Below are 12484 nucleotides of genomic sequence, written 5' to 3'. Positions count from 1 at the left end.
CATTTCTAATATTGCCAAAACCACATGCTCCCAAAGGGGTACTTTAGTTGCCCCCACTGATAGATATGATTCTAAGGTGCAAATGAGCTAACTAAGTTAGTTTTTCTAGCCAGAGTAAGGTATGTCCAGTAAGAAACCTCACCTTCAATATTTCCGGTTCCTTGATGTCCAGAGATGCTGTATTCCACTGCTTGCTCAGATTTTTATGTAGTTTGTGATATTCACAAGCACTTGGTGTAAGAAGCCAAATCACACAGATAGCAATCATAAATCCAAGGGCAACTCCCAGGAAGAGTCCACAGAAGTAGCTAGGGAGAGGGAGTATAAGATAAGCATAAACTAACATTGTAAAGAAGTACAAAGTCTTAACGGGTATTTTAGGCTGCTGCACACATAAATCAACTTCATCTTCGCTACTGAGTGCGATACCATATTCCTCAGTTATTTCTGCCTGGAGCAAAGGTTCTGTGGGTTTTTCCACTTTGCTTTCATCCTCTATTAAAAAAAAGTCTTCAGAATACAGTTCACAAAACTCTTCATCCTCTTTGCTTGCCAGTGCAGACAAAGAACATTTTTCCAGTACCAGCGAAGTCTTCAAATTTAGGTCCTTTGTGCTTACAGACTGAGAGTTATTAGTCTCAGTGTCTTTCACATGTTCCTCAGCAGTTTTGTACTGGTTACTTTTATTTAGAGTAGAATCACTTCCGTAGTAGTCCCCTTCAGAATCACATTCTTCTTCCTTAATGCTATAGTTGTTATTGGTTTCCAAATGGCCATTTAAATTGGAAAGATTTGAGAGTTCTGAAGCACTTGAAGATAAGGCTTTGGGCCTGTGGCTACTACTTTCGTCGCCCATTATTTTGCTGAGTAGTTGAAAAGGCTCATAGATGACTTCTGAAAGGCGTCTTTTAGTGTCTTCAATTTTAGCCTCCATTTCAGGTACTTTAAAAAAGGAACGAGTATCTGAAGGAGACGTTAATGGGGAAGAGGGAGCAGTTTTGGAATCGCCACCTGTAACTCGAGGCTGAGTGAATTGTTTGAACAGGTGTAAGTTCAGTTTAGAGTCAGGTTTGTAGGATACAGCTTCAGATTCTTGTTTAGATGTGTCTGTGGACAGAGACTTCACTAAAGTTTTCATTAAGTGTCTATGTCTTGTGGGCGGGGTGGGCTCTTTTGGTTCTACATCTGTTGAAAGAGACTTAACTAAACTCATAAAAGGCTTTGAACTAGAAACAGTGGATGAAGCACTACACAAGACAGTTGGCTTAGATGGAGAGGACAATGGGGAGGATGACGAGCTGACTTTCTGTTCCAAAGGAGACAACACACCTGATGAGCTAGCTACATGATACGAATCAGATGAGGGCGATGGAACTAATGGCACTGCACCGAATACTTGCGATGCTGAAGAAGAATCTAATGGCTTTACAGTGTTTACGGTTGGCAAAATCACAGGTGACGAAGGTAGGAGGGATGCAGAGTCGACCATGCTATGTGAGGTAGCTGGACCACAAAAATCATGGCCACCATGTTCAAAGCAGAGGTCTTCCTTGGCTTCAAGTGCTGTTACAATGTTTTGGTCTTCCAGTTCATCACTGGGAGACTCCTTAAACTCCTCTTCCTCCTCCTCTTCCTCCTTCCCAAATGCCGAGAAGTGAATGGTGATGACATCTCGGGAAACAGATCGCTGAACCTGCACTTTTGGGGCAGGCTGCTTTGAAGACATTTCATCAGTTTTCTCTGCATGGCTACTGTTCAGACTTGTCATTGCAGGTCCCAGAGATGCGTCAGGGTCTGTGGAGAGAATATTGAACTAAATTAAAGGCGATTTCTTCTCAAACCCCACTCTTATTTCTAACTATTAAGAGAAACACAGAAAAAACTATTTACATATGGCATGTCTGCAACTTAAGAGCAGCAGATATACATACTGGCACTTTTCATTCCCCTGGATTTAATTGCATTTTATCAAGTGAAACAAATAAACATATTCTACAGTAACTAAGAATTTATTTTCAAAAAAGTCACGCATATATGTTTTACATAAAATACGTACAAAAGTAGTTTCTCCAAGTGCACATAACAATGCTTTTCATATCAGATGCAAAGATTAAAAGGGGGACTCAGTCACAGAGAAAATGACAGGGAGCAAAGCAGGTGGAGGAGAATGAAGGCAAAGGAGGGTGTGCGTGTGTAGGAGAAACAGGGGAATGGAGAGGTTTAAAAAAAAAAAAAAAAAAAACCTTCTTAAGTTCCATCCCCACTGCATGCTAGGAGCTAACAAATTCTCCTTTCCACATCTCTCAACAAGAAGCAGCCCTTAGCTTATACAATGAAGATGGTGCTGCAGTATAGGCAGACCGACTCCATTCTCTGAAGACTAAATGTGTCACCACTATGACATACTTCTATTAGCTCAGAGAGAAATGATCACAAATCTGTTTCAAAGATACTGATCTCCACATCTAGTTCAATGCACCAAGGTCACTTAAAAAATAAAGTCCCACTGAGCCAAACTTGCTAGCAACACCACTGTGTATATTAATCACACCATATCCACTAATGACATGCATATGATAATTCAGGCATCTTTCCGACCAAAAAAAGAACGGCAAAAAAAGGGAACTAGAACACACACACTTTTAAAAAGAAATGAATCCAAGGCACTGGTGACCACCATCCAAAATGGTCAGGCAAAATATTACCTCTGCAATTTCCCATGAGGCAGTACTTTATTTTCATTGTCAAGACAATACGTTTGTCACTTTAGTAACTAAGCTATTTTCAGGCACTGTGAACATGTTGTAATCAAACTGACAAGCGGAATCAATCAGAAGTATTTGCTGATATTTAAAGTGCTGTTATACTCAGAAAGGCTATAGGAGAGGGAGCTGGATTCTGTTCTGGTTTACACATCATCCACAGAACTGTTAACCAAGTTCCAACTGCAGGGCCAAGTTTTGCCATGCAGTTACAGCAGTGCAATCCTACTGCCGATAACGAGCTAAATTTGGCCTGAAGAAGCAATTACAGGTGATAATGTAAAAGAATGGAAAACCCAGCTGAGGTTTTAGATACCAGGGTGAATTTGCAGTTGGGAGGGGCAAAAAAAAGAGATAAAAATTGTATTATTTATCTATTTATTTCACTTGTAACATGAGCAATTTGCTCTGGAAATTAAAGGCATGTCTTCGCTACTAATGTTACAGCACTGCCGCAGCAGCACTTTAACATGGCTGTGTAGTCTCAGCACCAGTGCTGGGAGAGCGAGCTCTCCCAGCACTGTAAAAAACCCACCCGCACAAAGGGAGTAGCTACCAGTGCTGGGAGCACGGCTCCCAGTGTTGGTGCACTGTCTGCACTGCCACTTTACAGCCCTGAAACTTGCATTGCTAAGGGGGAGTGTTTTTTCACACCCCTGAGCAAGAAAGTTTCAGTGCTGTATAGTGGCAGTGCAGACAAGGCCTCAGATACAAACGTGAAACCCTATATTGTCTGTTTTACAGATTCACTTTTCGTAACAGAATAGCATTTTACTGATAATTATGCAAACTGGTATAGCAAGAAAATTATTAATATTAAGGTTCCTCCCACCCCAGAAACAGTAGAATGCAGGTTAGGAGAGAAGTGGGTGTGGAGTGCTATTCCCAGTATTTTGGGAATTTTTTCTGTTCTTCACCAAAACTGATCAAACCCATTCCTTGTGTCCCATGATTTACCTCCCACTTTTTTTTTTTTTTTTTGCTTTGTTACACAGCTAAGTTAACAGTTCTTTTCTGAGAAACTCTGTATATTGTTTTCAGAATGCAAGACCAGAGTCAAATAGGATTTTGACTTCATGCCCATTGTTAGAACACTAACAAAGAATGTACTCTTGTAATAAAACATGTATTACTACGTCATATTTTACTGTTTAGATCAGTGGTTCCCAAACTAGGGGCACCGCTTGTACAGGGAAAGCCCCTGGAGGGCCGGGCCGGTTTGTTTACCTGCCACGTCCGCAGGTTCGGCCGATCGCAGTTCCCACTGGCCGCAGTTAGCCATTCTCAGCCAATGGGAGCTGCAGGAAGTGGTGCGGGCCGAGGGACAGAAAACTTGTTTTCCCCAGCCAATAGCCTACTTCTTCACTGAAGCTAGAGAACGTTTATTGCTGAACATTTTCCCAAGTGGCTTATTTTGCTGGTCTGTTCTGAACCAAGGCTTTTAGAAATCACACTATTATCACATCACTGTTGCTCCTCCATCCAGAAGAACTCAGGATGGAATTAAGTCCATTTTAACCTCATCAGGAGGTGGTCATCATTCTTGACCACAGCGTACTTATCTCCTGGATATATGCACAAGAAGTCTTTAAAAAAAACCAATGGTGGGTGTGTGTGGAATATTCAAGACCCTGGCAAATGTTTTGTTCTTACAAAAAATCCAAATCAACTTCACTGGAATAACAACTTTTCCAGCGTCCTTAGTAGTTCCTGGTATATATTGCCTAACTTGCATATTTTTACTTATGTGTAAAGAACCTTACAATATTTCAGTTTGAAAAATAGAATTAGTTCACACTGTCAAACACCTCACAGTGATTAATCGGCGAACAATAAACACAGGTCTTGGTTTCATCGTATTTGCAATTAAAATACAGAGGCATCTACCACAGCTTGCAAACCTGCTCATAATTTGATTGTTACTAAGGAATGAAAGGCTCTAAAGGGGCTGGAGAAATCAATACTTCAAGGCACAACTGTCAAACTCTCAAGTACAGATATATTGTTTTTGAGAGGATTCATACAAGAAACCCAAACAATGTGAAATTGATTAACCAATCTTTAGTTTGCTCTGCTTTCTATCCTAACAGTGAAGTTAGTGCTATTAATCTTTCACTTTACTTGAGCCAAGCTTAGTGCAGGTAAGAACTACGGCAGGTTTTCTTACCTAGCTCCACCATCACACTGCAATCCTGACCTACAACACCCCGCACATCTCTGTCAATGCATTTCAGTCATAACCTATAGCATCCCTACTATTCCAGTTCTCTGCAACTCTCCCCACTTTCCTTCCCACACACACTCCCCCACTGCAACAGTCCCAGGTCCCTCACCTTACTTCTGCCAATGCACATCAATCCTGACCTTCAGCACTCCTAGGGTTACCATACATCCGTATTTTCCCGAACATGTCAAGCTTTTTGGTTCTTAAATCACTGTCCAGGAGGAATTTTTAAATATCTAAAAAAGTCCGGGATTTTGCCATTATTATTTTTCCCCAAAGAAGAGTTGATCATTCGAGAAAGAAAGTAAATGTTGATCACTCGAGAGAGTGCCCGCTTTTTCCCCCTAGCTCCCAGCACTTGTGCCGCGAAACAGCTGTTTTGCACGGCTGGGAGGGAGGAGGGGGAACGGGTTGGAATGGGGGCAGGGCCGGGGGGCACAAGCAAATACCTCACCCCCGTGGAGTGTCCTCTTTTTTGAATGTTCAAATATGGTAACCCTAAGCACTCCCTCCCAACTCCCTCCTACCATTCTAGTCCTGAACCTTTTGTTTATGCAGTATCAATTGTGCCAAACAGTGTAGATCTGATTTGGGGGGGGGGGGGGCCTCATGAAGTGTAACTGTATTACAGAATAATAAGTTGAAGTTGCCTGTGCCCCTGCTCAATAAATTTAAATACTAGTAGTACAAAATCTTTCCCATGCCATCTTGCCTCTTGAAGGCACCACTTCTTGAGGGTTAGAGAGAAAGAAAGTAGGAGGCCATGTGTGCCAACAAGGGAGATGGCAATTTCTGCAATATGGGTTTCTGGTTATTAGGAACTGCCCCAAGGTCACCAATTAATTTCACACAAGTTACCTATAATGGGTGTAGATAGTAATGATCTTCAAATCCTATGGACCTGATTCTGTATCTGCATCAGTACCCTAGGAATGAAAAGCTCCTTTTATTTATAATATGAAATTTCACACAGCCATCTGAGCCGTCTAGCCCCCACTGTTAAGTATTCTGATTATATATAACGTATTTCTGATATCTAGAGCCCTGCACAGATATAAAATTTGTATCTGCATCCGATCCACAATAAGAGAGCCACATAAGTAAATGACACTATGTGCCCCAAAAAAGTAAGGCATATCCAAACTAATGTTCAAGTGTTGTGCGTAACGTGGTCTATCAGAATGCCCATGGCATGAACTCTGACGTGGGGAGATAAGCCCTTGGCCCTGACAGTCTAGGGCTGCTCCTATAAATTCTACTGTCTGCATCGGAGTCAGGTTAGACTTCTCCGTGTTTACACAGAATCCCAAGGATGCTAGGAAGTGGAGTAGCAATATAATTGATGCCAGGACTTCTAGGCAGGATCAGCTGTTCAGAAGCTAGTCATCTAAATACAGGAAAATATGATGAGTAATCTTTGAGTTACCTCTTCGTCTAAGCCTGATGAGTCATCCCTGAATTACCTCTGAGCCTGCTTGAGCCAGTTTAAATCTGACGAGTCATCCCCCAAGCCAGAAAGTGTGATGAGCCTCTGTAGGTAATTACCTACAGGTCTTGTGATAGGCCACATGACATTCAACCAGGCTTCAGCCAATCCACAGGTAAGGATTCACCCAGGTGATCCCAAGGCAGGTATGTAAGTTCCTAAGGGAAGCAGTGTCTCCAGTCGGCTCAACATTACATGGCCAGGAATACTCTCATTGCCTAGTAGTTCTGATAGACTACCTCTGCTCCAGCTGTGCCTGTTTCCACACTAGCCAGCACCTGCTCTAATCTCAGCTGGCTGTCCAGTGATTCTGACACTCATCTCAGCTGTGCTGCTGCTACTACTGAAAAAACACTTTGTGAAGACCTTGCATGCTGTTGCTAGGCCAAACAGAAGTACCCAGTATTGGTAGTGTTTGGCATCCAACACAAACCTATGGAATCTTCTGTGGGAAAGGTGAATGTTCACATGAACGCACATGTCTTTCAAGTCAAGAGCTGTGAACCATGTACCCTTTACAATGGGACCAATAAAAAGCATCCCTGGAAAACATGGGGAATTTTAGATTGCAAATAAAAATGCTGAGCCAGCACAGACTGAGGACCTCCCTTTTTCTTGGAAACTAGGAAATATTTTGAATATAGCCCCTTTCCCTGATGTTGAGGCAGCACCCACTCTATTGCTCCCTGTTGGAGGAAAGATGCTACCTCCTGAAGGAGGATCTTCTCATTGAAGTAGTCTCTGAAAAGGAGGGGATGGGGAGGAAAACCTCAAATGAAATAGCCAGAATGGATGGTATCCAGCAATCACTTGCCTGTTATCTCCCTCCAGTTGTGGGGAAATTGTGATAGGCATCCACCAAAGCGGGACTCACAATTGTGTGGAGATGGCAATACATTGGTTCACAGTTCCCAGGTGTCCCATCAAAGTATTTTTGGGCCTGGGGATGGAAGTTGGGTAGCTGTAGTTGAAGTGGAAGCGGCAGCATATCAACCTCTGTACCTCCTGCCATTTGCAAGACAACGCATAACAGCACTGGTGATTGAAGGGTTACAGTAAAGGCCTCCATTTGTAAGGCTGGTTCTGGTACTTCCTCTTTGGAGCTGGTGTATTGATACACTCAGGGAGTGGAGGGTTTCCCAGGAATCTTAATGAGTGCAATGACTCGTCTGGTTTTGGTTAGAAAGGTTGGGCAAGTCCTCTAGAGTATATTGTACCTCCCTGGGAAACCCAGAAAAGTGAAACCACAATTCCCACCACATCAACATGCCAGTTGCCACTGATCTCGATGTCATATCATGTCATATCGGCTGCATCAATCACAGCTTGTATTAAGATTCTGGCCACTAGCTTGCCATAGCCAAGGAGGTCTTGAAATTGACCCGTCTTCCTGGGGTAATTTGTCCTTAAAGTTCAGGAGCTCTGAATCTGAATAATTCAGAAAATTGTACTTAGGCAGGAGAGCCTGAATTCTGCATTGGAGGCTAATAGATATAAACCTTGGTCTCATCTACAGGGTGGCCCTTGGGTGGTTTTGCGTGGTTCTTTCCATGGCCACCTGGGCAACCAGGGAGCTCAGGGCAGGATGAGTGAACAAGAACTCTTCTCCCTTCAACATGAAGCACCACTTTTCTGCCTTCTTGGGATAGGGGCATGTGTTGCCAGTATGCCACTAGCCAGTTCCAGTATGGCTTTGTTCACCAGGAGTACTACCTAACTAGATCCCATGGGCTGTAACATATCCAGGAGCTTGTGTTGCAAGTCCTGGACCTCCTCTAAAAACATCTGGAGCTCTTCTGATACTCTCTGTAGCAGCTCCTAGAATTCCCGGTGGTCATCTGGAGGAGATGGTGAGACTGGAGCAACTGGTTCACTGAGCGCGGAAGACAAATACACCTGTCAGTACCAGCAGATCTGGTTCACCTTCTTCCTCTCCATGGGTTCAGGGGGAGGTTCTTGTTGACCTCTTCAAGAGGAGGCACAATATGACTCCCTGTTAGCAAAAAACACTGGTTGACTACATGCATATGGGTTCCGTGGCCTCAGTAAGGCCAGTATGAGGGGTCAAAAGTAGGTTGCAGCAATCCCCAAGGCAATCCAAGGAGAAGGACCCCTGCTTGGGTGGGCGAGGCTGGTTCCAGGAGACTATCCCTTATCTGGGCTGATCTCCCTCAGTGGTGAAGATGGTTCCACTGGTACATTCAACCCTCCCATTGCTTAAAAGGTTGGATCCAGCTCCATTGGCATTTATAGAAAGCCTCAGCTAGTGGTAGGGATGGGTGATGGACTTGTTCCCAGGTCCCTGACTCCTGCCGGTGTTAAAATATCCCTGGTGAGGATCAGTCCCAATAACAGAGGAGACTGTGAATCTAGGATGAAGATATCCTCCAGATGGTATAAGTAACCAATCCCTTCAAAGATTGCAACTTGTCACCTTGTACAACTGGAGTTAGAGAAGACCCTTCGTAATCAGCTATTCCTTACACAGCCATGAGAGTACCATTGATGAATGAATCTCTGACCAACTGGTTTTCATTGGTACCAATGGTTCTCAGTCCACCAGGTCCTGGTGCTTTGTCTGAGTCAGTACAGCAGTCAGTGTCACTGTTGATTCAGAAGTTGGTACCATAGAAGCCTTGCTCTGATGCATCTTATGACTATGAGGCTTAGGGAGACTTAAGTCCTTGCAGCCTGGGCATGAAGACTCACCTGACTTGGATATGGTCAGGAGGGATCTCTCCTCTTAGTAGATCTAGGAAGAATCTGCTTTGATACTTATGAGAATGTCCCCTAGTCTCATGAGAAGGCCCAGCCAAAGGGTCCTTAGCCCTGCTCTTTCCCACTCCTGAGTGAGATATTGCACTAAGAGGTGCACTTCTTGGTGACTCTGGCTGATGTACGGAGGGTTCTCCGTCCCAAGTCTGAGTCCTCATTGTGCATTCCATAAAGGGTGCTTCCACAGCCAGAGTTCTCAGGCCTGCCCTGTTTGACTAGGATAAGAGTGGTAGATTATTGCACTTGGAGATGTGTGCTTCTCAGAGGCAGTACAGGCAGCACTGGTGGTTGTCACCGACTGAAAAGGAGCAGGGACACAAGACCCAGTTTTGAAGGCCGATAGCCTGGGTATAATTTAAGTCCCATGCAGGGAGACCATGAGGGGTCACTGGGGTGGGCTTTCTAACAGCTAGCTAAACTGGAAAAGCTATTACTCTAACAATAAATTGTGAATTATAAAAAACTTTGAAACACTTCCAGGAAGGGAGAGGAGCAGCTCCAGACACTGGAATATTCCGACTTAGGCCATGCGGCGGACAGAAAGACCGGGAGAGGCAGTCAGTCTGGACTGACCCTTATACAGTCAATGCAGAGCAGGGGGAGGAAAAGGGTGCATGTGTGGACCAAACCAACAGACACTGCTTGCAAGAATTCTCTGGTCTCGGGTGCAAGGAGCACATGTTTACCGACAGTGGAATACACATAAGGAATAGCCTCAAAGAACAAAGAATTAAGAGAATTCTCTGTAAAGCTCATATAACTGCAGAAGAATCTCACATCAAGGGATAACAAACAAAGATGTAGCATACAGGAATACAGCTTTTGTCATATATGTATTGACGACTGGGGTGAACAACTGGTAACAGTTTTAGACATCTCACAGCAAAGAACAAAAACAGCTCTCCATAAAAACAGAACAACACTGACCCAGAGGGTGGTAAAAGCCACACCAAGAAAAAGGGGGTAACAAGATCTGAGAGAAGGTTTTGTGGAAGTTTAAGTGCAACGGACAAAAACAAAGACTATAAATTAGCCTACAAGACCAACAGCTACCAACTAACCTTTGCAATAAGTTTAATAGTCCATGCTAGCAAACAAAGATATTTTGACTGAATATCATATTACATAAAAGGGAAAGACAGAAAAAAATATTTCTAGTGGCATAAACTCTGTGTCACTTTTCTAACAGCGAAGAGCCTATTATATTCTACAATGACACCTCGTAAAGACTGCTTCTATCATCATTATTCTTCCTTCCAATTGGAAGGACAAGTCCCTCCAAAAATGAAAACCAAAAACCAGTAGTTTTTGATCAGCTACTCAAACCCCATAGAGAAACAGGAGTTATAACAAAGCTTATTGGACCATATACAGATATGATTTAAGTTTACTTTTTTCAGTTTTAAGTATCAGGCTCACAGTAGGGACAAAGATCCCGGATCATAGAGCAGAAGGAAGCAAAGCACCCACGCATGCACACCCACCCCCTCCAGGATTCTAGAGGACCCTTCCTTCAGATTTCTGCTGCAGGAGAGGCTGGTAAAACCTCATGCATCTTCTTACAACACTGTTGGTGAAACCTGATCTATTTAGGAACAGGGAGATCCTTGAGAAACTTAATATATTCCTTAACATTCCATCTCCTTGAACATGCAGCATTTTACACGGTTTGACAAATATTTGAAGCAATGGGCTATTGTTACAGTAAGGAGATATACAGTTTCAGTTTTTAAAATAAATAATTTAGTACCACATCTTGCAGTGGAGAGAAATTTCATCGTTCTGGGCCACATTTTTGGAGCTTAAGGATTTCATTTGCTATAGACTTAGATATAATTTGCCTTGGTAAGAGAAGCAGCAAGCTACCAACATACAATAGGTCTTTGAACTAAATATCTTTTTATATAGCGAACTGCAACAAAAATATTATGCAACAGTCTGAACAGCAGTCATTTGATGTGAAGCAATACACCTTCTGAAGTGTATTGATGTGAAGCAATACACCTCTCAGTAAATGTTCCTTATTTGGTCTTTACCCTTCTATAAAATACTAGCATTGGCCCTGCACTCTGGTCTAAACCATCAATTCCTTCCCTTAAAAAAAGGGTAAAGAAGGTTCCCTGAGCTCCACATAACCATGGCTAACCTTCACCTTTATATTTATTTTAAGAGCAAAGACAGATGTGAAAAACAAAATGATTCAAGCTGGAGTGACATTCATACCTTAAGCGGCCCGAATTCTTGAAAAAAAGGAAAAATTTTCAGATTCTGTTTGTTACCTCCAATTAAAATGTTAGAAGTCTGCCGCTTGGTGATAGATCTGATCATCAGAGTTGCTTCAGGCAGGCTCCATATTGAGTTATCTTACAAATTACAGTCAGAAAGACAGGGCCTTGTATTTCTATATTTTGTTGTTGTTGAAATAATAAGACCGATCCTTTTGCTTTTTAAGGGCTCTTGTGGTCACGTGACAGAAATACAGAGTTTAACTGAGGTGAAGTGTATAATGGTGCAATATCAGCTAAGAGATTTACCCCTCCTAACACTGCTTTGAAAAAGAACTTCTGTGCTTTTAAAAATTAAATATCTATATTGACCTTCATTTATTTATTAAAAGAAGATTTGGGATTTGTCTACCTTAGGCTTTTTTGCACTAATGCAGAAACCTATAACATTTCACTGCTGTACTTTATCGTGGAGTAAGCAAGCCACTTCTAGTGTAGATGTGCTGCTGTATAAGAGGTTTGCACCAGCATTGCACCTACAATGCTGGTGTTATGTCAGTGCACAGTCCACAGGGTAGACAAACCCTTGAAAGCACATTCATCTGTGTTTGACAGGAAAAATGTAGTTCTGCCTCATGGTCAGATAATAGAGCTACAGTACAGGGAGCCAGAATCCACATTATAATGCACTGACTCGGTCAGAGGCATACTGCAGCAAGTAACTTAAATAGCTGTAATGGGATATCACCACTTGCAAGGTAACTCCCTTCTCTTCATGTGCCAGTATATTTATGTCTGCATCTGTAATTTTCACTCCATGCATCTGAAGAAGTGGGGTTTTTACCCACAGAAGCTTATGCTCAAATAAATCTGTTAGTCTTTAAGGTGCCACCAGACTCCTTGTTGTTTTAGTAGGAGGATGGAGGAGGAAAATCCATGCAATGAAGGTAATGTTCGAGAATACTTTACACAGGCCTCTTCTCCTTTAGAGCAGTGTATTTGCAAGACTGCT

The 12484-nt window shown here is 42.7% G+C and overlaps 1 protein-coding gene across 2 annotated transcripts in view; it reads right to left on the bottom strand.

Moving 5' to 3' along the window:
• The window catches only part of TEX2 (testis expressed 2), a 113769-nt gene that overhangs the window by 57879 nt on the left and 43406 nt on the right, over positions 1-12484 (bottom strand). For both annotated transcript variants that reach the window (XR_005227487.2, XM_027817480.3), the window contains one exon: positions 143-1794. Coding sequence is in view for 1 of the 2 variants with exons in the window: in XM_027817480.3 (XP_027673281.2) it covers positions 143-1768 (1626 nt within the window). In the remaining variant the exon portion in view is untranslated. Of the gene's footprint in view, positions 1-142; positions 1795-12484 lie in introns of those variants that run through there.

Source organism: Chelonia mydas, chromosome 14, assembly GCF_015237465.2.
Source record: "Chelonia mydas isolate rCheMyd1 chromosome 14, rCheMyd1.pri.v2, whole genome shotgun sequence".
NCBI classification, from domain to species: domain Eukaryota; kingdom Metazoa; phylum Chordata; order Testudines; family Cheloniidae; genus Chelonia; species Chelonia mydas.
Note: the sequence above shows the minus strand (reverse complement) of the source record. Positions and strands in the feature narration are given on the sequence as shown.